At 38.7% G+C, this 27,931-nt stretch overlaps 1 protein-coding gene across 1 annotated transcript in view; it reads right to left on the reverse strand.

Annotated features, from left to right (window-relative positions):
• FMNL2 (formin like 2) overlaps positions 1-27,931 on the reverse strand; it is a 448,812-nt gene that overhangs the window by 6,639 nt on the left and 414,242 nt on the right. Inside the window, exons 15-25 of the mRNA XM_074215971.1 lie at positions 26,252-26,443; positions 20,384-20,508; positions 19,453-19,655; positions 16,936-17,170; positions 15,307-15,375; positions 15,089-15,169; positions 13,933-14,062; positions 11,453-11,616; positions 9,906-10,007; positions 6,824-6,922; positions 5,868-5,991 (exon numbers count right to left, since the gene is read on the reverse strand). Of these exons, the coding sequence (XP_074072072.1) occupies positions 5,868-5,991; positions 6,824-6,922; positions 9,906-10,007; positions 11,453-11,616; positions 13,933-14,062; positions 15,089-15,169; positions 15,307-15,375; positions 16,936-17,170; positions 19,453-19,655; positions 20,384-20,508; positions 26,252-26,443 (1,524 nt within the window). The remainder of the gene's footprint in view (positions 1-5,867; positions 5,992-6,823; positions 6,923-9,905; positions 10,008-11,452; positions 11,617-13,932; positions 14,063-15,088; positions 15,170-15,306; positions 15,376-16,935; positions 17,171-19,452; positions 19,656-20,383; positions 20,509-26,251; positions 26,444-27,931) is intronic.

Consider the following 27,931-nt stretch of genomic DNA (forward strand, 5'->3'; position numbering starts at 1 on the left):
CAACTTTGGACATAGACAAGAATTGGGGGAACAGAGTATGTTTCAGATAGTCTTCCTCTTCGACTCTTCCTACTTCCACTAGGTGCTTTGTTGTTGTTGGTAACTTTCACTAATGGCTAGTGTTGTTAGTCAAGAGGAGAGAAAAAAACAAACCTAGAACTGTCATCTGGAATTATCCAGGCAATATGTGTATACACACAGAGACAGAGACAGACAGACACAACACCAACACACACACACACACACACACACACACACACACCTCACCCTCCTTCTTTTCTATTCATCTTACCCAGTCATCCTCCCTAAAAATAGATCCTACTTTCATATTCCTCAAGGGCAAAAACAGAATAAGTGGTTTTCAAGTTTTGCTATATGGATTGAGAATGTGAGCAGGATGCCCAAACCACCAAAGTTCTCGGAGAACTTTGATGTGCCATAAAAGGTTGGAGGAGATTCTCCCAGGCATGATTTTTTTCTTATTTGAGATTGAGGAGATTGAGAGAAGAGAAAAATCAGGAACATAAAAGAAGTGGCAAAGGAAAGTGGAACCCCATACCCAAAGCAAGTAAAATCACCATCAAATACCCTCACCCAAGCCAACATATTAGAGAAGGCATTACCTCCATAACAAGTAATTAAGTATAAAATTAAGGAGTGAATAAAGGCCACATCTTTAGAATGTGAGATAGGATGACTTCTCATGAGATAGACTCTCCCCAGGATTACCCTCAATCATATTGACAGTCATTGGTCTGGCATATACAGAGAGAGGAGGAAGCTAAGTAAAAAGTGATGCTTGCCAGCTCTGTGTATCCTCCACCACCGGTGTGCTAGAAGAAATCCTTACCCTCGAGTGAACATTTGGAAATTTAGTGATATTATTCTTCTTTAAGGCTAAACAGAAAAAAAAAACAAAACAGAACACAAAATGATGGTTAAGTAAAAATGGGATGAAAATGAAGAGCAACTCAACTCAATGTTTAAAAATCCCAGGCGGGTTAGCCAACAGAACAAGAGAGTGGAAGGTCACCACTATGAGTTGGGGTTAGATACAGCATGAAAAGGGTAAGATGGTCTTCCCACCCCCTTGATCTCTGACTACCCAGTTCCAAGCTGCTTTGAAGATTGGCTCCAGGAAAATAATCCAACAAATTCACTCAACAGAGCAAACAATGCCAAGCAGATTAGAGTACACAAAATGATTAATAAGCACTGGTGAGTTAAATTCAGAACAAGAGCAAGAACACCGTTGTTTTTGGACACCCCCCCATCCCTCATTTCCTCAAAGACAAAATGTAAACACACATAAAAGAGGTTAAAGTACATTCTCCAAACAGTTAATACTGCCTAATTACACATGTGCCCAGCTCCAAGTCCATTTCCCTAGAGACATGCTAGTGAAAAAAGAATCAAGGTCATCATTTCTCCTCCTTAGAACGTATGTTTTATCCTCTGTCCACACTCTATATTATCTGGAATCCTAAGGAATTTAATCTCTTCTGAAAAATAACTGCAGTGGGCGAGTTCATGATTTGGTGGGGGTGGGGGGAAAGGGCTCTCACCACACCGTTGTTTCCCGGAACTCACTGGGAGGTCATTTGTACCACCTCTCCCACCATGGCTCTCTTCAATACCTCACTGTATGAATAAAACAATCAGAACTGGTTCTTCCTAAATTTGCAGAGCCCTTGATATATGCTATCTGATTTGATATCTAATGTATCAACAAGTTTAGAAACCACGCTCCATGGATTTTCTGTGAGCAATCTTCATGAACAGTTACAACAAAACTGCCCTTCCATAATGGGGCAGGTTCCTGGTGATGAGACCATGACTCCTAGTGTCACAAGCCACAAAATCACAAGGAAGCAGATTCAGCAGAAGCGTTCTGGAGGCAGCTTGGGGCTGGGCACAAATCGGGGAAGGATGAATGGCACAACCAAGGCATCAATCCAATTCCCCTTTTTCTCAGAACATTCTTACATGCACATGCAGGTTAGTAAATGCAACAATGATGAATAGGAAAGCTCGTGGATGACTCTCCCAAGGCAGGAAGAGAGCCTGGACGTAGTCTCTGACAGTCCATGCACACTTCTGGTGAAGGGGCTCATTTATTCCATGCTCTATCAGATCTACTACACAGAATTAAATATCTAAAGGCTGGGTGAGGTAGCCGGGAAAAACAAGCAGACTGTCACAATTTAGAACTAGCCATGGCCCCTTTTGAAAGGAAGGAAAAAATAACATTTTATAACTCCACAGCACTTTACCTTCTAATGTATGTGTGTGTGTGTATATATATATATATATATATACACACACATACACACACACACACATAAAATTCTTCTTTTACTGCCAAAACATCTTTAATAAAGTGTGAAATAGTTTTATGTCCATTTTATTTAGGGGGGAAATCAAACAGTGAAAGGATAAGGAACTATACCAAAGTTTAAAAGGGATTGGTTGAGTCAGCATTAAACCTAGACTTTCTGAAATGAAATCAACACTTTTCTAGTTCTCAGTATTTACAACTATAAAAGAAGAGGGCAAGGCTAGAGGATTTTTAAGTTAAGGCTCTTCCATCTCCTATGAGTCCCATAACCCTGACCTCCCCTTTCCAGTAAGGTCTGTGACAATGTCAACACTTGCTATTCCATGGCTCAGTCACCCAGATCAGAGACATCTCTGGGACAGGAAGATGTATGAGGTCATCATGAGGATGGCAACAGGGATTTCAGAGGCGACAATGCAAGTCCGTGCAACATGGGAACAACATGAAACAGAATTCCACACGAACATCAGATACATGCTATCCATTGACAATTCATCTGACCCTGTTGGATATCCACACAGATAGATATAATGGGTCAAAAATCTATGGCAACCTTTTAAGAGCATCGGGTGTGAAAAAGGAATAGTTTAGTAATGGAATTCCTCAGTGAGAACAGGTTCGCAGAAAAATCGAGAGCCACGCTTGGCCGTACGAGCTGTAAAGGGCACAGTCTTCAACACTGCATGGAAAATAATAGCCAAACAAGACAAACAAAATAGAAGAGAGTAAGAAGCAGAGATTGACTACATTAGTGAGTGCTTTGTTAAGGACGGGAGTGGGGGAGGGCAAGGACGGGGGCAGCTACTTAGGGACTAGAGACTTGGGATAAAGAGGTAGTTAAAAGACTGTCATTATAACCAGAACACTAAAAAAAATTCTTTAAGTTTTGCCTAAAAAATGGGCATTTGACCTCTTTATCTTGGTGCATACTGATAATTCCACAGGTGAATCCCAAGTACACATTTGATTCATTTCACTAATTGCATGTATACTGTTCTAGAAAGGTATGCTTGTAAAATGAGGGACCCACAGACTGGTGAATTGTACATGTGCATGTTGGAGCACAAGTTATAATAGTTTTACAAAGAAGAAAAATGTGCTTCCTTCTCATCTTGAGCAATAAGTGATAATGCTTACTGAACAACTACCCAACATGATACAAGACATCAGGCCAAAAGCTAGGGTTCTGAAGACCAAAATGAACCTGTTCCTGTTGTCAATGAGCTTACATTCTCTAAGGATCAAGCTGTACTTCCCCCCAGGGCTGAGGCAGAGAGGCCCCAAAGAGTTAGTTATTCTTCCCTCTTCTGCAGATCCTTCTCTAATCCGTTCCTGATGTCTCCCTTGTATATGGTTTGAGATGGTGGTCTATACCAAGCTTCTGCCAGACTAATTTCCAATTTTCCTAATATTTTTTATTTTTTATGTATTTAGGTTTTTTTTAGATTTTTAGTTTTTGCAAGGCAATGGGGTTAAGTGGCTTGCCCAGGGTCACACAGCTAGGTAATTATTAATTATCTGAGGCCGGATTTGAACTCAGGTACTCCTGACTCCAGGGCTGGTGCTCTATCCACTGCGCCACCTAGCTGCCCCTCCTAATAGTTTTTAACTGAATAATAGCTTCTAATTGAATACTAGCTTTTAACCTCAGTAGCTGTTTATTTTTACTTCTGAATAGAATGAACTTTATCGGTTCCACTAATTAATCTCTCTATTTTTAATCAGTATCAAATTATTTTTATGACTGATTTCTTTGGGGATAGTTTGAGATCTGGTACTGCTACAGTATGTGAGAGAGGAAGGAGAGGGAGAGAGAGATAGAATTTTTACATATTCATATTTTATAGGATTTAGAGTCAAAAGGGATATTTATAGCCGTCTATCGAGTCTAAGCACCCCATTTGACAAACTGATATCCTATGAGAAGTTAGGTTGCCTCAGTAAACAAAGAGCTGAACCTGAGGACCTGTGACTCAGTGGGCTGCTAGGGAAAAGAGGCTGATAGGTGCTGGTGCAGTGGTTAGAATGCTGGGCCTAGAAGTTTAGAAGACCCAAGTTCAAATTCAGCTGATGACCCTTTAACTTCTGTCCCCATCAATTACCTCAGCTGTAAAATGCAGGTAACAACAGCCCCTACTGTCCAGGATTTAGTCAGGATTAAATGAAAGATTTGCTTAAAAGTGCTTAGTTCATGGTCTAGCATACAGGAGGTAGTTAATAAATGCTGGCTCTCTTCCTTCTCCTCTGCAGTGTGATAGTCTAGGTTTGACTCCTGACTCCGGCATTAACTACTTGGATACTAGACCTCAGTCATCAGTGACTTCACCTCTATGAGCCCCTTTTCCTCATCTGTAAAATGATGGGCTTGACCAGATGTTTTCTAAGGTTCTTCCTCATTCTAAATCTATAACCCTATGGCTCTTAACTACAGTGCCCTCTCACCAGGCACATTCTACATATTCCAAAAGAATGGGAAGCTCCTTGAGGGCAGGCACATTTCATTTCTGTCTTTGCATTTCTGGTACTTAAACAAGATGGTTCAGATACTGTAGCACTTGAACTACACATACTGGTTTTCCCTAAAATCAAAGTGCAGTTTTACAGTGTAAATGACCTTTGGGACATCCTGACTGAGCCTTCTCTTGAGGTACTTTGGCCTTCCCATCCAAGTGATGCTGGACCAGGCGGAGTAAAGCCTGTTGAATCATTTTTCTTTTCCCTGCAAGACTTGGGAGCGGGAAGCAGAGGTTCAGAAGTGGAGTCCATTAGCTTGGGATCTTTATTTACAGAGCTGAATTTTTGATGTCATAGAAGCAAAAACCAGAGAGGGGATAAACTACAGAGTGGGAAGCTCAGAAATGTTTCTTGCCACCACCATAAACTAAGCTAAGAACCTCCAAGAGCTAGGGGCAATGGGCAGAGCATGAATTTATCTGCAGGGCTCTATCTGATAGGAACCACTTGGAGATAAATCTTTGAAATCTGTGTCCTGGCTGGGTATTAGGTATGGGACGAAAACCCTGTTAGTGAGTTTTAATTAAAGCATCAGCTTCTTGATCGAGGATAGCAGAGTTCGGTTATCTCAGCAAGGGGAGAGAATGTCCCAAAAGGCATGCTGGGATACTGAGGTATAATCTGTGTTCTCTTCTGGAACTTATAAGGTGGTGGAGGGGAGAGGTGGTCATGATAACTCAATGAGAGAAACAGGAAAAACCATTCTATAAATGAAAGAGCCTCCATTAAGGGTTCAGAAATAACAGAGAAATCAGAAAGCAGGGGACACAGTAGGATGGGAGAAAGTCTATGGGGTTCAGATAGGTGGGCAACACCTGGATGTGATAGTCACATCATGGAAACATTGCTGCACACCTGAGGAGCAACTGTCTGCAGATAATACTGAAAGAGAATCAGACTCTTTGAAGGACTTGCAAACCCAGGGCTGGCATGGCAAGGTCTGCAGCATGCAGTCAAGTGAAGGTGGGGTAGTGGGGCATCTCCATTGGTTTAGGATAAAAATAAACTCATTTACCTGTAATAATATCCTCAATAGCACCATCTTTCCCCTCATATACATGTCTGTTATCCTTCACTTGCCGCCTTCTTAACTCTGCAATTAACTCCTGCTGTTGCCTCTTGGTTTTATGAGAAGGAGACTAGAATAAAAGGAAAGAGATCAGTGGTGTTCCATGACCAACATGAAATTCAGGGAAACTCAAAATAATATAAATTGCTTTGCTAATTAGAGGCAAAAATGGCCCTATTCTACCATCTCAAACACAGAAAAGAAATCTCATTGGATCACTGGAATAAAATGGAATCAAGAGATGTTTTAGGAGAAGGGAAGGAAAAATAATTCTAGATTAAGGTTTTTTTTTCTAAAAAGGTAAAAAATTCCAACTTGATACACTAAGGAACAGAGAACTGATCATTTTTCTACTGGAGTTCTTCAGAGACTTTTGAGGATTAGTTTGGCCAACACAGATTTGCTTTTTCTGTTCTAACTTAAATATCCCCTCACAATGCTGTGTACCATATTATGAGTGTACAAGTCTCATCAGCAACTCAACTACAGAAGTAGGACCCAAGTTTTATGCTTCCTTCCCCTCCATACCCCCATACCCCCATCCTCCTATAGAGCTTAGCCTTATATACAGTAGACACATGACAGATGTTTGTTTAATAATGAAAAAAAATATCCAGCTGGAAAGGTTTTCGGACCATAATTGAATAAGGGGTCTAAAAAGGCCAAGTAATCTTCTTCCCAGCAGGTTCTGTATAAAAGGAAAGAGGTCTGTAGAGTGGGCTTAGCTGACCACATGGCATGCCGGTTGGATGAGACGACAGCTCCCTGTCTGACTAACTTGAGAGCTAGGATGGTAGATGGCAAGTCCAGGGAGAGCTTTTCTAGGACCCTGCCTCAAACTAACACAGGGTCTTCACTGGCCGTTAGGAAGCCCCCAGTGAGACCATGCGGGGATCCCATACCTTTGGGTCCTGTTGCTCCATCAGTGCCTCCTGTTCCAAAAGCTTCTCCATGAGGGCTTGCTCCTGTTTTTTCCTCAGCTCGTTCTCTTCCTCTGCTTGCTGTTTAAAGCAGAAGGACAAGAGAAACATGTGGACACAGCAGCGCAAGACTGGGAGCGAGCAATAACTTAAGGGAAACTGGGTCTACACACTGAAAGCAGAGACAGAGCTTCTGCCACCCAGGACTGACCATTGACTCAGTAAGATCTCCAGTCCAGATCACACACTCCTAAAGTTAATGCAAAATAAGTGGTTCCAGGAAGCTTTCCTGCATTAGCCCAAGTCATGCTCAGTGCTCCTTGACTCTAAAACTATTCAACAACCCTACATGAATCTTGTACTCTTATACATTTTAGAGTCAGGGAGCCCTATATCCCATCCAACCTGAACTCCTCATCAAGACTATGGAGTCCCTAAACTAGATTCTGTGCTTTCCCATTTGGACCTTAGACACTTAATAATTACCTAGCTGTATAACCTTGGGCAAGTCACTTAACCCTATTGCCCTGCCAAAAGAAAAACAAAAAAAAAACTTTCTTTTATTCACAGGATCAAAGTATAATAGATAAGTTGGCAGGGAACCAAGAGGTCATCAGGTCCAATCTCATTGTACATATTAAAAATCAAAGCGAAGAGGGCTTAAACAACTTGCCCATGGTCATACAGCTAATAAGTGGCTAAAGCTAAATTTGAACCTGGGTTTTCTTGACTCCAAGTCAAGTCCAAGATTCTATGTATCACATACGGGTTATACCATATTTCCTCTGCCTGGAATATTCTTTGCTTTCTTCCTTATTTGGTGAAATATGAAGCACCACCAACACCCAGGTGAAATGCCACCTCTTCCATGATACTCTGATCCTTCTGATGACTTCATTTTGGAAGTCAGACTCCCCTCCTCCACCATATGGCTGTCCTTGAACATTTATCACATTCCATCCTGAAGTTCTTGTGGTCTTTGTCTTATTTCCCTCATTAGTTTGTAAACTGCTGACAGGGAAGAGACTAGATCTGTTCTTCTTGGTACTTTTCACAGGACCTTGCATGATACCTCATGTATGTAAAAGACTTTTGTCAATTGGTGTATGTGTGTGTGTGTGTGTGTGTGTTCATTTAAGAATCCAAATGAGCAGAATCAGCAAACCTGGTTCAAGTCCTGAGTTAGTCATTAGAGATTCATGTGACCCTCAACTTCCCTTACCTCAAAAATTCATCTATAAAACAAGGGTGGATAAACTAGATAATATTTACATACTTTCAAGGTCTGAAATTTTATAATTCTTTTAAGTATATCAAGACTCAGCATATATTAGTCATTCAATAAACATGTGATGAGTTGCAGAGAAGTTTTTTTTTGGGGGGGAGCTGAAGGGGAAGTGATGGGAGATAGGGGAACATGATAGTTCTCTTCAAGCACTTAAAAGGCTATTCATGAAGAGGAACTAGATTCCCCCCACCTCCTCTTTCCCCCTCCACCCCCCAATTGGTCCCAGACAGAAGAACTAGAAACAAGGAGTAAAAGTTCCACAGAGGCAGATTTGGGTTTGAGTTAAGAAAAAGCTTCCTAAAGGAGCTAATTCAAAGTGGAATGAATTGGCACTGAGTTTCCACCTCTCAGGAAGTCTGAATGCCAGCAAAGCCTGGCTGACCACTTGTTCAGGATATGGCAGAGGGGGTCTAGATCATGTGGTCACTGAGAGCTATTCTAATTCTGAGTCTCTGTGACTTCCATCTGAGACAAGTAATAAGAGCCCCTACTATTATTGTTAGAGGGCAGGGTTTCAAATCAGAGAGATCTGAGTTCAAATATGACCTCAGAAACTGACTGGGCAAGTCACTAAACTTATTTGCCTAAGTTCTTTATCTATAAAATAGGGAAACACCAAATAAGAAAAGTGCAAACCATTACAGTATCCTTATCCTTGCCAAGACAACCCTAATGAAGGTCAAAAAGAGTCAGATAAGACTGAACAACTTAACAACAACGAAAATTATCATAACAAGATAAACATCATCCCAACACACCTCACAAAGTTGCCAAAAGGCAATCTTAAGAGGCTATTGTTAGCACAGTGAAAAGAGGGCTGGGTCTAAAGTCAGGAAAACCTGAGTTTGAATCCAGACTCAGATGCTATTATTATCTTCATTTTACAGATGAGGAAATTGTGACATAGAGAAATTAAATAACTTGCCTGAATCCCGGGCAAGCTTTAATTTATGTCACAGTTTCCTTCTCTGTAAAATGGAGAGACTAATAGTTCCTAACTCCCAGCACTATTGTGAGGATCAAATGAACTTGATTATTATTATTATTAATAGTAGTACTATCATTATTATTATTATCAATACTACTACTACTACTCCTTCAACCACTACTAGTTGTATGAACCTGTTTGCCTCATCGATAAAATGAAGATAACAGCTCCTATCTCACAGGGCTGTTGTGCCAATCAAATGAGGTACTTGTAAAAAGTGTTAAGCATAACACTACCACATAGGCACTTTATGAATTATTATCCGTTCCATTTCTTGGAAGCAATTGCACTGGGACGATAATACTTTCAAAAGCGAAGATGTCATCAACAACCCCCCTCCCCTCCTTTCCTCCAAGTTCTGAAGCCACTGCAATCTCAGCCTCACCTAACCTTTGCCTCACCCTGGGCACCAATCCCTTATCTTTAGCACAACACACTCTTTTCAGTCATTAGAGAAGTCCAATAAATCTGGGATGAGTTAAAGATTGTTTGAGTCTGAGCTCCAGAGTGGCCACAAGGTGTCACCATGGTTACTGGATACTGTGATGCTACCATGGCACTCTTGATGTCTATTATTCAGGGCCAATTTGTCAGTAGGATATTGTCCACCCTTGGCTAAGAGCAGCAGGTATTTGATCCAAGCAAAAGAAAAAGAAACTTTCTGGAAACACCGAACTCAAGTCAGACTAGAGAAAGTCTCAGATGAAGTCAAGAGATTTGCCTCATGATGGGACACTGGATGTCCCCATGCCCACAGACGGAAATAAACATCAAATAGTCCTATTTACCTTATAAGCTTTAACAAACCGGACAAAAACTGGGAAGAAGACAGAAGGTGGTGTTGTCTTGGGATTTTCTCCAAAATATTTTACAGCATCATCAAAGGCATCCTGCAAAGAGGCACATTTCTAAGCTTCTTGAATTCTAAAATTTGCTTTTTTAAAAAAAAATTATTATAAACTACTGAATATCAATAACTTCACAACTACTTAGCAACTGAATAACATGGCAATTTATATTTCACTTTAAATCTCTACTGAAAATTTTTTTTGGCACATTCATTTCCACTCATTTTTACCCCTCTCATATGACCAGTGATTTGCTTTCAATGTTCAACACTGAAAAGGAGTGTGGGCTGACTGAATGAAAAGCAATGAAGATACATTGGTCACAATTTACTGTTCTACCTCCCTCTGTTTTTTTTCACTTTTAAGTGTTCTCACAGAGATCCCATCCAGTATATTCTGAACAATGCAAAAAAAGCTCCACAAGTACCAAGGGAAGAAGAATGGGCACGTCCATTGAAAATATCTAGATAAATAGATGACCACTATAACAAAAACTAAAAATACAAAATACATGAAAGTCTATCTAACAAGACACACAGGAACTATATGAATACGAGTATAAAACATTCTTTAGAGAAATAAAGACAGATTTAAACAATTGGAGAAATATTAATTGAAAGAACCTGGAAGGAAAAATCACACTTAAACATTTCTCCATCTAATCTAATGTGATTTGAGTCTGAGAAAATATTACAGGGGGTAACTTATTGCACAGGAACAAAAATGTAAATGAGAATCATCTTAGGCAGTCAAAATTTCATTGAAGTTCTAAATAGTCTTTTAGAGGGAAGAACTCTAGCATGGAATAAAAGTCCCAAGGGGGGACCTGCATGGAATAAGAATGGGATACACAGGGAAGGAGTAACAGGAAGAAGGCAGCCATCAGAATCGCCCACTGCAAGCTCTCTGGACAAATCAAAATTACATGAGAGGCTGCATACAGGGAGTAATGTTTTGGTTCTGTTACCCCTCCACCACGAGGGTCAGGGAGTAAGGTTGGGGAGCCAAGCACCCTGACAGGGTCCCCAAAAAAATGAAGGGACCAGGTGGACAGCATCTATGAGAAACGAAAGACAAAGGATTATACCATGGCAGCCTCTAAAGGAAGTTGCATGTGGGGTGACCAACTTTCTGTAAGGATTTATCATTGGGGGACAACAGTAGAAGGTTCTAGATTTGATCATGTCTAAGTATGCCTGCAGATTCAGACAGTGGAAAAATTCTTTTGCCAAAAAAATTTTCACTGTTTTCAGATGATTATAAAACAAAATTTTGATTTTTCACTCTCTTTGTATCTTTGACAATTGATTGGGGGAATAGCTTTAAAACGGGGCTTTGAAACATTCTTCTGGACTGGGTTAAAATGTACTGATACCATGCCTGGTTGGCAAGTTGGTTAGCCACTGGGCAAAGATATAAAGATGAAGACCAGAAGAAGGGAGTCTTCCTTATTTTAGGGGAAACAAAATGAGTGTCACACTGCATGCCTGTGCAATCTTGGCATCATCTTGTAGCTTCTTGAGCTTCCCTTCATTGTTATGGATAAATTCTTTCAGCATCACATTGTGGTCATGCATGGTGTACTCTCGTTTGGTCAAGTCCATGCCTCTCTGGAGCTCTTTGACATCCAGAAGGACATTCTCCAGTGACACTGAAACAGGGAAAAAGAAATGTAAATGGCCATTAATTGAGACCAGCCAAAAAACCTACCCTCTAAGGTTTTCAATGACAAATAATTACTCTGGGCTAAAAATGTTTCCCTAAGCATGGACCCATCCTTTTGGAATTCTAGGTAAGACTGGATTTCTTCTCAAAATTATGTTTCCTAATAATAAATAATAAAATAATAAATAATAAATAATAAAATACCCAGTCTATTACAAAGTAAATAAATTATACCGAATCAGCTATCAAAACAAAACTTCAAAAAAATATATTTTTATGACCTCAAGTTAAAAATTCCTGTCTTAAAGGATCTAAAATTCAGTGACTGGTTTTCAAGGCAACACTCACCTTTCTAGATCACATATGATTCCCTAATAAGAAAGGTTCATACCTGCCCAAGAAATACAGCTTACACACATATGTAAGATTTGGTGATTTTTCCTAGGGTCAACTATAAATATGGGTATGATGACCCTTGAGGGGAAACTCTTTAGTTTAGGAAAAGAATCTATTTTACTTGGTATGGGGGGGTGGAGCCTGGGTCTAAGTATATATTTATGCTGAATATATATTGTTTCTATCTATTTATTGATTTATCCCTTTTCTCTCTAATGAACACCTAAACTTTAAACTCCCTGATCACCTAGGCTACTTCATTTTTTAATTCATATTTCTATAGTAATACATAGACTACTGATCTTGAAAAACAGGAAGATATGAGTTCAAGTCCTGTCTCTAACACATACTGCCTATATAGTGCTAGGTAAGCCATTTATCTTCACAATGACCTAGAGGCAGAAGTAGGCCAACCTACAACAGTATAAGGAGTATCCTAACAGAGTTCTCTATATCAATGAAATCACATCTAGGATCAGTCTCTATCTTCCACACCATCAGTGTTAGATGAATTGAAAGCCATTGTGAAGGAACCTCAGGACAAAAGGTCATATGCCTGAAGCAGACCACTGAACATCCAGAGACAAAGGCCGCCACTAGGGAGGCAGTCACTGCTTAGAGAAACTCAACTGGGGTGTGGCTCCCAGGGAAAGGAAGGGAGTTTACTATGTGGTGCTTTCCATTTTGCTTTTCGGTAACTAAGGGTCATCTCAAATACTTTTATTTGCTTAAGGATTACAAAAAGCTGATAGTCCTACATTAGTTTTCAAGGCCTGCTTATATTTCTGGACTGTGATTTCCCATCCTCTATTTTCAGGAACCATGAATCAACGATTCAATCATTTTCTTTTTAATATATACTCCTAGGGCATATAGGTGACACAATGGATAGAAGCAGTGACCCTGGAGTCAGGAGGACCTGAGTTCAAATCTTCAGAAACTTAATAATTACCTAGCTGTGTGACTGTGGGCAAGTCACTTAATCCTATAGCCTTGTTAGGGGAAAAAAAATATATACTCCTGGTTAGGGTTGCTATAATAAAGAATAGAGACCAGTCTAGTGCAATAAGCATTGACTGCCAAGTAAGAACACATGGAATCAAACCTCATCTCAGATGCTCACTACTTAGGTGACTTTAGGACTGTCTCACCTCCCTAGGCCATAGTTTTTTTTAATCTAAAAAAATGAAAGAGTTTTATCAGAAGGCCTTTGAGTCTTTGGCTGCTCAAGCTCTATGATTCTAAGACGAAAGAAAAATAATCAACCGAGAGGTTCATTGTCTTGCTAGAAAATTTCAAAGACCAGTAAAGGATGGAAAAGTACAGGAAACTCATGCTTCAGGAGAGTTGGATTAGGTGGTCTCTTATGTTTCATTAACTCCAGGATGTTGTGAGTATTACAGACAAGACTTAGAAGGGTGCCATTTTCATTTCCACATTTGCTAACAGAGTGAATAATAGTTGTTCTCAAAGAGGCACAGTGGATAGAGCCCTAGGCCTGGAGTCAGGAAGATCTGAGTTCAAATCCCACCTCAGATGCTGTTTAACTCTAGGAAAGTCACTTAACCTCTGCCTCAGTTTCCTCAACTGTAAAATAGAGATTAAAAAAAGTACCTATCTCCCATGTTTGTGAGAAAGAGCAAATGAAATATTATTTGTAATGAAAATTACATTACAAATAAGTCATGCACATAGTCTGTCACATAGTACAAACTAAATGTTTGTTCTCCAAGTCTTCTGAATTTGTCCCTTTGAATAATAAAAGAACATTCCTGAAAACCCTGCTGCTTAAGGTTTTGGCTAAAGAGCCCTGGTTAGGCAGCTGTGTGAGCAATGACCCAGATAATTCAGAAAGCCACATCACATCATGTAATAATCTGAGAACACAAACAAACAGTATCATTACCTGCAGCAGCTTTCTCCACATAGTGAAGTTCATTATAAAAGAGGGACACTTGATGATACTTCTCTCTCACAACATTGGATATATAGTGCAACAGGGTTTGCTTTCGATCTGTTGACTTGGTGTCTAGGAGCTGAAAAGAAGAAGGGAGCTTAGGTTCAGGTATAGAAAATCTGGATCCTAAGAACTGCAGAGTTATGCACAAGTGTCATTCTTTTAAAAGGGAGAGAAGCACAAAGGAAGAAGAAAGAGCAAAGAGCAGCACAGCAGGATGACTACTTTCTCAGCCATTCTCAGATGAGATCTGCCAAGGAATTAACAATTAAGCCTACAGAGGGAAGCCAAGTATTCTTTAGCAAATGAGTCCATTCAGTTTGAATGCACAGGAAGGACTTTCCCAGCCAGTGAGGAAGTTGACTCTGATTCCCTACATGTTTTTCACACCTCTATTCCTTTCTGAAGACAGTGATTTTTCTTCCCACTCCCACCTATGATAAAAACTGAAATGATCCAAGGACAACTTTTTTCCCCCAAAAAAATGAACAGCCAGATGATGTGTCACTTAGATAAGGAAGAAGCAGATTGTGCAAGCTTCCCCCACTCAGCTGTGTGTGAGCATCCTTTAGTCCCAACCTCCTGACCTCCCTGGGCGCCGCCTTGGCTGTTAAATGCAGTGGTCCATGACAGGCATGAGAAGCAGAAGAGGTTGTGGGGGACCAGCATCTCACTGGCTTTTCAAACTGACATTTCAAATGACTCATGTCTTTAAATGATAAATTCAACCTAGTGCTAGATCCTACTTGCCTGGTGTCCATACTATGATCCCAATGGAGAGTATATAGCATGGAACCTTTCCTGGTAGTGTTCATATAACTCAGGTGACAATGAGTAAGACAGCAATTCATATCTCTCCACCCCCCCCCCAATTCTTTTTTTTTTTGGCTTTTGCAAGGCAATGGGGTTAAGTGGCTTGCTCAAGGCCACACAGTTAGGTAATTATGAAGTGCCTGAGGCCAGATTTGAACTCAGGTACTCCTGACTCCAGGGCCAGTACTCTGTCCACTGCGCCACCTAGTCGTCCCCCACCCACCCACCCAAATCTTACAACTCAATCTCTGCCACCTGTTTTCCCTTTTGGATTATTGTTTCTTTTACTTACCAGATCTAAACTCTGGAGTTTAAATCCATAAACTGCTCCCCGTTTACTGCTATTCATATAGTTACCAAGGGCCAAGATGATCTGCAAGGTAAATTTAAAAAAAAAAAAGGAGAGAAGTATGTTGACATTTCTATACATAGGCATATGAAAGAATGTGTCTTGCAGTCATTTTAAAGATACATGAAAGAAAAAAATTGGGAGGGAAAACTTTCACTTGCCTCCAGAATTTTCTTCAGTTTTTGGGATGACTTTATGGAGACTGATGCTGCTATTATTGCATGCAGTTGCTAGATTAACATCAAAGAAGGGAGGAAAAAGACATGTTAACATTTGCAAAATTGAATTAGAATCTAAAATTTGACATAGGAAACAGACTTAAATTCAGCTCTCAGAATCTCAACATGGAACTGAACATATTTCAACCTGCATGAGATTATGTCTTTTGCAGCTATGTCATTACATATAAACACTTTAATTTTTTAGGGTTTTTTTCTTCTTTTGGCAAGGCAATGGGGTTAAGTGACTTGCCCGAGGCCACAAAGCTAGGTAATTATTAAATGTTTGAGGCCGGATTTGAACTCAGGTACTCCTGACTCCAGGGCCAGTGCTCTATCCACTGCACCACCTAGCTGCCCCTATATAAACACTATTTTAAAAACTTTCTTTTAATTTTCTCAAAATAACTAGCTACTCAGAACATTTCCCACAGTTAAGAGTTAACAGTACCAATTTAGGGAGCCCTCATCTTCCCAGCTTACCTTCTCACTGTTCAATAATATTTCACTTAAACTAAAGGGGAAGAGAAAGGATGAAAAAAAAGGGGGAGAACAGGTGTGATTATCTTTAAAAGGCAGAGTCATATTGCAGACAGAGATTGGACATTGGAATCAATAAGACCTAGGCTCAAATCCTGCCACACAACTAGTTGGACCATAGAAGAGTCACAATCTTTCTGGTCCTAGTTTCCCCATCTGTGAAATGGGGATAATAATACTTGTAGTAACCACAGCACAAGGCTGTTGAGTCTCAAATGAAAATTATGTACATTGTGCCCTTTGTAAATCTCAAAGTATTGCATAATTATCAATGATTAATTCTTTTTAATAAAAATATTCCTCTAGGCAAGAAAGAAGCATTCAATTTTGAATTAGAAAATAACATTGGAAACAAACTAAAGATTTTCTAGTGTGTTAAACTATATATAATATACCATCTGAGTTAGTTAAGAAATCAGTAGTTATTTCTAAATAGTCACAAAGAGAATTAACAAATTCCCATAAAAGTAACCTTTTTTTTTGTTTTTTTGTTTTTGAAAGGCAGTGAGATTAAGTGACTTGCCAAGGTCACACAGCTAGGCAATTATTAAGTGTCTAAGGCCAAACTGAACTCAGGTCTTCCTGATTCCAGGGCCAGTGCTCTATCCACTACACCACTTAGTTGCCCCTAGAAGTAAACTTTTAAGATTAATTTAAGAATTTAAATAATTCCAAAAGAAACAGTTTTTTGGGGAGTGGGAAGGGGAGGGGTTTCCCAACATATTCTCAGTCTAGTCAATGTGGACAGGAGACATGGTTTTTTTGGTGGATTGAGGAGTCCAAACTCTAAATCGTCTTCATTATTTTGAGAGTAACTTTTGAAATCCAAAGGAGTCTTATGACAACAGCAAAAGTTACCCCACAAGGGAAACTGGCATTATTTTATCATCAATGAGCAATGGAAACTTTTCAATTTATTTGTTTGACTGAAGTAAATTGACTGACTGAATAAGCAAACACAGCAAGAAAATTTATGACATTTCAGAGGAATTGTACTGTTTTAGGCTGGCACCAGCCTGCTGTTTCACTTACAGGTGTGAGCATCTGGATACTTTCAGAGAAGTTCCCAATGAAGGCCATGATGGTCATCTTCTGCATGAGTCTTTCAATTTTGCTAAACTGCATCATAAAACGATCTTCATCAGATAAGTTCTCCAGAGGTTTTCTTTCCCTCTCATAAAGCCGCAACACTTTCACTTCATTTTCAGTTGGCAAGAACCTCATCAAACACTCTACAAAGTCTACCGGCAAGGTCTTCAAGTCGAATCTGAAAAGACATATGTGAAAGGGGGAAGTATTAAAGGAGGGAGGGGGAAAACTTTCTTATTTAGTGACATTTGCTAACCGTTCCTCTCCCCCAGCACTTCTACACGGGTCTGTCTTTCAGCATTTCTGAAGTTCTGAGATATCTACACCTCAGTATATAAATACTAGTAGAGATATCGTGGGAACTCAAAATATAGATGTGCAACAGATTTCCACCAATCTCAATGGATGATCAAGAAATTTTCTTCCCAGCTCACCTTCTCACTGTTCAATAATATTTCACTTAAACTAAAAGGGAAGAGAAAGGATGAAAAAAGGGGGGAGAACAGGTGTGATTATCTTTAAAAGGCAGAATCATATTGCAGATGGAGATTTGACACTGGAATCAATAAGACCTAGGCTCAAATCCTGCCACACAACTAGTTGGACCATAGAAGTGTCACAATCTTTCTGGTCCTAGGTCCAAAGTCTTACCCTAAACTTTAACCATGTGAAGTAATGAGTCAATCCCCTGTCAACATTCAGTTCTCTCATCTGTAAAATGAAGACAATAATGTCCATGCTACCTCCTTTATAAGTGGGTTGCATTGTGAGTAAAGAATTTTGCAAACTATTATATAATGTTTATTATTGATAGGAACCCTTTATGATAACCAGAACCATAAAGAAGGCTCTCATTCTCAGTTCACAGGATCAAAGATTGAGAGCTAGAAAAGGAGGACTTCAGACCATCAAATCCAACCTGTGTTTTATTCTTAGCCTCTGAGAGATTATATGAATTGCCTAAGGTCACAAAAGTAATAAACAGCAAAATCTATTGTTCTTTCTAATAAAACCATTATACTGGCTTAATTTGGGGGGGAGGTCAAAGGTTCTACCAATTACCATATTCCAAATAATCTGCAAGGACAAGGCAGGGCAAGATCTCAGTAAAATTGTGAATCAAATTTCATCATGGTAAAGACATACAAATAACTAATTTTTGTCTGAATTAAGATTAAACTGAAGTTATTCATCTCCATGAATATTCTTCAATTTTAAATATGAATTACCCATGTTTAGAGAAAAAATAATCACTAAAAATGTCATTCATGTAATTTAAAAAAAGGGACAAACTTAAATATCAGATACTAGCAAACCAAAGAAAAGAGGTTAGAACTTTTATTGCACAAAGAGGGGAGAGACAGGATACTGCAGTTAATTATTTAGGGAATTCTAGCTATTAATGTTCATAAAATCAAGACTGTTGACATATCAGAACACTTGGTAAGTTTTGTAAAACAATCTATCAAATTTATTTTACCTTGGTAGACCTCCAAATAAATGATTTTTTGGACTAAATTAACTAAGACTAGATATTGTGACTAAGAGTCACAAAAGTCAAGCAGAAGGAATTTACCCCTGTGAATACTGAACTCAGCCTTTAATTTTTAAAACTGTTTAGAGAATCAATGGTATTATATTTAATAATAACAACATACTCCATTCAGGTAATGTTTTAAAAAGAAAACAAAGTTTAAGTATTATACACTAGGAAACAAAGGGAAAATCTAGAATCTTTGGCTGCAGGACACTGAATCAGATGTTAGTTCTGAAAGGCTATAATGAAATATCAAAAAAATGTTATGGTAACATCATATAGTCCAATTCCTAAGGATTTTTTAACCTAACAAAACACTTTCAACTGTATCTCATTTCTACATTTACATTACCATACCTTCAAATGATTGGTTTGATGTTCCTAATGAACATGTAAATTATTGTGACATATTCAATGCAATCTAAGACTGAAAACTAGCTAAGTTTAAGGTCGATCTAAAATGTGCTGAAGAACATTAGAAAACATTCCTCTGTATTTGCACATATGCCTAGATCATTCCAAAGATGACTATAGCTTATGTTCAACAGTATGGATTAAATTCACTTTGGAAAAAACTGACCATTTCACCATTTTCCCTAACATATGCAAAGTTTATATTGGATATATTTGCAGTATTACAACAATGTGCCAACTCAAAATAGCAGCTTAATATAAAAAAAGATCCAAGAAAAATTCATTACTCATTCTAGCTCTAAAATAATTTTTGCTCTATCTCTTTTGCTTTAGTATGTGATACAATGTAAAAAATTCAAAATCTTTTTAAGGGAAACCTCACAGATACTAAATCTTGTCCATACAGGATCATTTCTGGTTTCTGCCAAGTCATAACTGTTTTCTATATCTTTTTTGCTTCCCCTACAACTACTTGAATATGTTTTTACAGAAATATGCCCCTAACTTACATGTGAATTGCTTTGCATATCTCATCGGCAGTCTTTCCAGCTTTTCTTAAGGTAATGGCAAGATTTTTGGCCCGATTTGCTTCTAGTAATGTTACTTTGTTTGATCCTTTCTGAGTTATCTTCTGTTTGCTTGAAGTAAGATCAATAGCAGGACCCTGGGCTTTTGTCTTGAATATTTCTTCAAATTCATCCACATTTAAATCCTAAAGGAAGAAAAAAATCAAATTGGAAAATTGGTTCTGTTTTTAATTTATTTCGAAAACCCCTGGAGAGTTTTTCAAGTATTAAATATTATGCTTATCAGAGATCTAGAAGTTTCTGCTTAATATTTTGCCTGAGACTAGGGCCTTGGATCTTTTCCTATTTTTAAATTTGGAATGAGACTTCAATCACAAAAGCATTAAAAATAGTGACAATTTGCAGGTAACAACTGATTATTTCAAAAAGTTAACTGAACTGACTTAAGGAGGCCATAACTATGAATTTTGATTATCCAAAGAAGCTGGATCACAATGTGATATTTGGATCCTTAAGCATTTGCAGAATGAATAAGAGAGGCTCTTCATGTCATAAAAAATGAAGAATAAGGATTGTGTCAGATGTATGCCTGACAAAGTAAATTTCAGGAGCCTAATGAATAATGAAACCTACCACCTGAAAGAACACTGGCTCTGGAGTCCAAGGCTTAGTCTGCTTCTGACACTTATCACCCATATGACCTTGGATAAATTGCTTAATCTTATTCCATTTTCTCAACTGTAAATTGAAGAGTTTGAAACAACAACCTCTGAGCCAGAGTCCTAGCTCCACTCTGTGCAACTGGAAATATCAGCATTAATCACATCCATGGTGAGATTTATCTTGGCTGAACCAAACTACCTTTGCTGGGCAGAGCAGAAGGCAAAGCTCTTCACTCTAAGGGCATTATTACCTCCAGAATTCTTTCATCATCAATTTCATTGAAGACTGTCCCATTGATCTGATTCGGTTTCAGAGCAACCCAATTAAAAACAGGCATGCGGAACTTTGTCTTGATTGGCTTCTTGATTTTCACCGCTAAAGGCATTAGAAGGAACACAATTACAATTCTGCAAAAGAAACTGGGACCATCTGGAACAATCAAACAACAATCCTGGCAGATGACACTTCATCACTGGAGGAAAATGGGCAAGAGTCATTCAAAGCTTTAAATCCTGAAAACAGTATATGGCCTCAATGGACAAAAACAAGAGAAGGTTAAGTTCAATTTTCAGTTGGTTGATGGACTCTTAAAACTAGTAACTGAATAGTTGTTAGTTCCCCATCCTCCTACCCCTCCACTCAAGTTAGGCAACTGGATTACTATATTATATTGTGAATGACTAAATTTAGAATAAAAACAGAACGAATGGCATTTCCCCCCCCCCCTTGGAATACAGAAATTATTGCCACCATCAATGGACAGCAGAAAATGTGAGTGGAGTACTCTATGTGACTGAGCTCTGCCATGCCAAATGTAAATTGATTTGTAATATGAACTCTCTAAATCTTTGGTTCCAAGGTTCAAGTTTCCAAAATAATCTTTAAAGGCTTTCATTAAATACTGAAGATAAAGCTGTCCAAAATGCCAAGGATGTACACTCAGGAAGGCCAAACCTTCAGCCAAAGCCATAAATTCCTGTGGATGGTTTGTATAATTTGGATTACACTGATGGAAAGATTAGTTTTGCTGCTGAGAACTCAATTCAAGGCAAACTTAGCTTGAACAGACTAAGCCTATGATGCAATGAAGAAAATGTTTAAGTAGGCAATAAGCAACAAGTGACCTTTACCTCTCTGATCCTGAGTTTTCTACACTAGTAAAATAGGGGCTAAGGTGCTTTCTAACTCTCAATGATCCTCATATATCAAGGTATGAGCTTGGTTTTTCAGGAAGAGATTCAATACTTTCTCAACTCAACAACAAATTTTCAAGAGGAGGTCAATGGTTTTCCATGTGGACTATGAAGTTTTAATAAAAATATTGATTTTTATTTCTTCTCAACAAGAAGGGGGGAGGTCAATCCAGAAGAAATCAAATTAGTTTTTCTCAACTGAGGATAGACTAGGTGACCCATCAAAGAACCACTTAATTAAAAACATGAAGACATTCAGTTTCAGTCTTCTCAAGTGTATCATCTAAGGCACATTTTACTACTAGAAAGTTTTGCCATTTGTCATTATTAATAAAATAGGGATGAATAGCTTCAATGTTCCAGGGCAAAAAATTCAGCAGATATTTGAAGTTTTGTCCCCCCCCCATTAGTCATTTTCCAAGCTCATAACTAATAGAGGGGGGGGGGGAGATGCATTGCCTCTCATTCCTCCAGTGTCACAAAGGCCATACAAACAACAGGAATGTCATCATATAAATCCATACAAAAGCATGCAGGAACACACAAACACCTTTACCAAATCAGGCCTTTATACCACAAATCTATCAGTACCTTCCACTAGTTCTAAGTCTTACGAACATCAACTCTCCTTATTTAATGGGTAAAAGAATCAGGCCCTCCATGAGGATCATATGTGGTGGGGAGGGAGAGAGGGGAGGGAAGCAGAAATGGGAATGCCACTAAAGTTCTCTCTTCTCTGGAGTTTGACATTTTAGCAGCCTAAGAAAAGGCTGCCCTCTCCATTCAGAGGTGTGTGTGTGTGTGTGTGTGTGCACATGTGCACATGCTACAGTTTCAAAAAACAATATTTTTTTTAAGCTACATCCTTATATCATCAGTGAGGGAAAGTCAGTGTTGGCTTTAAGTCTCTTCCCTCATAGTAGTCCTGCCCATCAGTGGATCTTTAAAGGATGTAAAGGCACCACACTTTTGCTAGGACAGAGCCATTTCCAATAGAACTGACATGGAAATTGGGTTTAGGGTGGGGACAGACAGGTTTCAGAGATAGGGAAATAGTCACCACCCATAAACTTCTACCCTTACCTAAATCTAAAGGGAGAAGCTTGGATGGTTAACAATAGATAAACAGAGTAGGAGAAGGCTGGGAATAAGCATAAGTTTGGTGTGTCAGCACATCTTGGTACTGTTAATAAACCTTCTCCTATATGTAACCCTTCCAGAAATCAGAAACTTGGAACTTCAGGGATCCAAGATAGTTACGCCTAAGAACACTTTCTTTTCTCATAAGAGAGTCTACTTGTGAAATCAAGACAGACAGCCCTAAAACAAAAAACAAAGCAGAAAAGAAATTTATTATCTATTAATATTGCTACAGAAATCTGGGGCAAAACTGTGGGGAAAAAGTAAGTGAACAACAGGACTCCCCTCAGACAATGTCAGAATGTAATGAGTCTGTCCTCAAAATAACATGGAGTGGAAAGATGTCAAGGGACAGAGCAATTGACAAGAAGACGTGGGTAAATACTTAAAAACACTCAGTGAGAAGGAACCTACAGAAAAGCTTGATTGGCCCATCTTTTGTGGAAGCAGAGGACAAAGGAAATAAAACAAAAATTAGACATGGTTAGAGTCATCCAGTTCATCAGTTCATGCACTTAGTGTTGTAAACCATGATTATCCTGACACAGCATTTCACAACTAATTGCTGAGTGAGTCAAAATCTATGTGGACCTGCATCAAAGTTTTTTTAATCTTTTCTTCAGTAGACCCTTATTAGAAAACAAAAAATACCAATCACTTAATTGTATTTCCCAGCAAGGATCCCCAACAGTTATAAAACTATGAAATTCTATATTTGGAGGAAAGGGTGTTATCCCATTCTATGGGATATGAATAGTCTTTTAATTTTAAACAAAGCATTCAAATGAATTGAAGCCGATATTTCACATGAGATCTACACAGTACATTCATATATACATGAAAGGAGATGTTTAACTTTGAAACTTTATGAGCAATTGGAGAAATCCAGCTTGTATGGCTTCTCTAGACCACAGGATTAATATAACATCAATGCAGATGCCTCAACCTGAGAGAAAAAGCCAGATATGTTTGGTAGGTGATGGCCAAAAGGTACTAAAAGTTTGTTTCTTCAAAGATTCACTGATCTGTGGAGGGAGTCTTCCCCTTAGACATAAGTGTTAGTAGTATGTACCTCTAAGTGCAAATAAATACTCTATACAAGGGGTTTTCGAGATGCCTTCTTCTAACTCCCTCTTTATTTAAGAGGAAAACACTCCACCATGGCTACATATTATGTGTATAGCCAGCTGTTCCCTGTGTTGTCAAAGCTCTAATGAATTCTGAGCTGTCACCAAACTTGTGATGGGGACAGGACTATGCCAAACTGGCCAACCTCTCTGCCTCTCATCATTAAGGAAATTTATTCTGATAGACCTCCAAGACACATGGAGAGGAATGGTTAATGAAAATTCTAGGCACACACATATTACAAATCTAATAAGATGCCACCATAAGATGCTAATGGATACTACTAACCCTGAGGACATGGGGTATGGACACCAAGAAATATCCTAATCCCGTAATTTGGAAGACCTATTGCTCATTTCACATCTTTCTAAATAACAACTGGCATAGATGAAACAAGATTAATTGTAGCAGCTTTAAACATAGCTGTGTTCAGACATGAAAATAGCTGAGTGAGAAAGTTAGAAGGGGCTTTTGTGCCTTATGGTTACCATCAAGCAAACCAAAACTGCTTGTTTAAATTCTTTTTAAATCATAGAAAGATCAGAGATAACTTAGAAAGCCAATTTGCTAAGACAATGGCCAACTGGAAGGAGATCTTACATCTGACCTCCCTGCCACCAAGCTCATTTATTCTATCCCTGCAGGGCAGGATGATAATGGCAGGACAAACTCAGGAGGAGAGAGAGGTGAATATCAGCACATATGGTCCTGCATCACACTTTACCAGCCAGAAGAGATGCAGAGCCAAATCAGTAATTCAACAACAGATGCTTCTCACAACTTGGGTACTCTTTTTATAATGCTATAATGGAAAGCCTTAATTAGGAAGCTCAGGTATGCACAAGGGGTAATATAGGATTTCACATTTCATCACTAAGACAGGCCTTTTCGTTGAACAGATTCTGGGGAGTTGGTTTTGGGGGCTGTCATTCTTTTCTTTTTTAAAAATTTTTTTATTAATTTTAAGGCAACAATGTTAAGTGACTTGCCCAAGGTCACACCACTAGGTAATTGCAAGTGTCAGAGGCTGAATTTGAACTCAGGTTCTCTAGACTGTAGGACCAATGCTCTATCCTGTGTGCCACCTAGCTGCCCCCAAGGGGGCTGTTATTCTTTTCTTTTTTTTTTTTAGGTTTTTTCAAGGCACATGGGGTTAAGTGGCTTGCCCAAGGCCACACAGCTAGGTAATTATTAAATGTCTGAAACCGGATTTGAACTCAGGTACCACTGACTCCAAGGCCAGTGCTTTATCCACTGTGCCACCTAGCCGCCCCAGGGGTTGTCATTCTTGAAAAAATTCCATTATCCACCTGTTCCATTCTTTCCTCTTTAAGAAGAAAGAAAAATTTTAGGAGAAAATGGTAGATTTTTGGAAGAACATAAAGAGAATGAATAAATCATTTCTACTGAACATTTTGGGCAAGGTCCTCCACCTGCCTCTTTAATAAAAGCTACATAAAAGGAAAGATCAAACTCAATAGCACTGGTCTGATGTTGCCAGAGATTGATGATAGTAAATTTGTGCTACCAAAAAGGATAAGATAGGCAGTCCTAGGCCTTCTAGTGACATGGGCTAAGCACTTTCCAAGGGATTAGGAGTTTGAACAGGCATTGTTACATATTTGGTCAGGAAATTTTGAGACAGAAGCTTAGCTAACATAGTGAAGCTTCATTCTCCAGAAAAAAAATCCAAAACAGGTGCAGATGGCCAGGTGGGGAAAGCCCCATCAGAGCCAGGTGAGAGAGGGCTATTTGTCAGAATCACCTCCAAACTCTTGAAGCTAATCTGGGTGGGAAACGCTCTCTTATTCTACACAGCAGGTGAGGCTCCAAGCAAGTTTGAACAGCCCATATGTGTGTGCCTATGAAAGGAGTGCTAACTGGTAAAAGAGATTCCATTTCCTAAGGGAAAAACAGTTATGATTCAAAATTAAGGATTTATATTTCAAAGCTTAAAGGTAATCTAGAATTTATTTCTGATGAAGAAGCATAGATTTTTTTTTTCACTGACTCCTGGTAAACTTACATGTAACATGAATTCTTCTAAGCCAGCTGAAGAACCTAAGAAAGACTGCTGCTGGCACTCCCCAGTCCATGGGAAGCAAACTCTAATGTACTCAAATACACTAGTGTGAAGCCTAAGGACCTACAATAGGCAATTACTGTTAGGAAAACAGCATTCTCCATTTTGTTAGGAAAACAGCATTCTCCATTTTACAAGCAAGATCTGTCCTTCATAAAACTTACTAGAAGCATTTCCTTTCCTGAAAACACCCAAATAGAACTTTGCAGAAAATACTTGCTTAAAAAAATGTTTGCTGTCTGAATGAACAAAAAACTGTATTTACCTCTGAACCTGGGGTTTATTCCCTTCCACTGGCTTTGGCCATAGAAATGGGGGAGGACTTGAATAACATCTAAAAGACAAACTTATGGGAGTTCACAGACCACCTAGAAAACTACTTTGTCCATAGGGAGAAGACTGAAGCTTGGGAATGGACGAAATAATAGCTAATGACAGATTCTAATAGCAGACATTTTCATTCCAAGCCATGGACTACCAAGGTTCCTTCAAATATGACTCCTGTCGTCTTGCAGAGCACATCTGACAAAAAAAAAGCAAAGGAATTCTCCTCTGGACTATTCCACAAACTTACCTGCTAATCCTGAGTTGAAAACCACTGTGGGGGAAGCTGTGCCAGGTAGAGGGGGTGCCGATGGAGGAGGTGGGGGTGGTAGAGGAGCTGGTGGAGTGTCAGCAGCTGGTCCTGGGAGAGGAGGTGGAGGAGGTGGTGGTGGGGGTGGAGGAGGGGGTGGTGGCACAGGTGCTGTCACTGGGCCATTTTGTACTAGTAGGGAAAGAGAAGAAATGATTTAATTCAGAAGGTAGCAGAGGGACGAGAAGCCTCACTCTTCAGGATCTTCTTCGGGCATGACTGAAAGCAAATATATGAGGCAGGAGCTCTTAATCTTCTGTTTGTAATCAAGGACCCCTTTGGCAGTCTAGTAAAGACTATGAACTCTTTTTCAGAAGAATTTTTTAAACAATCAAAAACATGCAAAAATTTGCATTAAAGATTAGGGAAAATAAAGGTATAATCTTTCCCCCAAATTCAGATTAAGATACTTAATCCAAATAGGAAAGCAAGTTTCCAATGGATTTTCATTGCATTAAAATTCTGAAGTAGAAAAAACAAATTAGACAAACATTTTAAAGTCCTCAAATGTAAGAGATAAGGAAAATGACCCTTATATGTTGTGACTATAAAGCAATTTAGGGGTTAATTTATCTTTAACACATTCTGCAATTATCAGGCCCATTTAAGCCAAAATTTCATGCTTCCTCAATAATGTGCAAATGATTCTGAGTTCTTAAGGGACACCATACCAGAGTATAAACTGACAGAACCTACAGAGTGGGAAACGTTTCAGGATGAACCCAGTCAAGTTGGTTTGTCTATTGTCCAAGAATCATCTAGACTAAACTCAGAGAAGTATATCCTCTCTGGTCATAAGCAAGTGAGCTGGTCTGTCCAAGGAAGCTCATTAACATCAACTGTCTACTGGGGCATGGAGAGGGTTTATGGTTTTCATTACCAATAGCATCCTCACAGCAATGAAGCCTTGAACAAGAATATCAAAATTTATATATTCAACTGAGTACCCAACAAGTAGTTCTGAAAGGGCTATGCCCTTAATGCAATGATCTAGACTCTGTTTCATCTCCCCACTTTTCATCTCCCCTGCAAAAAAAAAGAATTATTCCTGAAAGCTCTAGGAAGTTGCCCAAGAAACAGTTTAAAATTCCTCCACTTTCACACATTCCCTTAATACTTTGTAATAATAGCTAGTATTTACAGATTTACAAAACACTTCAAATATCTCTTTTGACCATCAACAACCCTAGGAAGCAGATGCTACTATTATTATTATTCCTATTTTACAGTTTAAGAAACTAAGGCTGAAAGAAGTTAAGAGTAACATAACTAGTAGGTGTTTGAGGTTGAATTTGAACTCATGTTTATTTTGACTCTAAATCCAGTGCTTTTATCCACTAGATAGCCCAGATGCCTCAGTTCTGACATAAAATTATATAGCCTGCCTTAATTCATTTTATTTATTATACTTGATTCTGAAATATTCTTGGCTGTTTCTAAAAAAAATCAAAAAAATCAAGTGCATTATATAAAAATATCAAGTGTTATCAATGAGGAGAATATTCAAAATAACTATATTTATATGTATACATTTCTATATACCTATATATGTATATATACATATAGAGGAGAAAACTGAAATACTGAGAAATTAACCACCTTGCCCAAATTCATACAGGC

Source organism: Macrotis lagotis, chromosome 1 (assembly GCF_037893015.1).
Source record: "Macrotis lagotis isolate mMagLag1 chromosome 1, bilby.v1.9.chrom.fasta, whole genome shotgun sequence".
In the NCBI taxonomy this organism is placed as follows: Eukaryota; Metazoa; Chordata; class Mammalia; order Peramelemorphia; family Peramelidae; genus Macrotis; species Macrotis lagotis.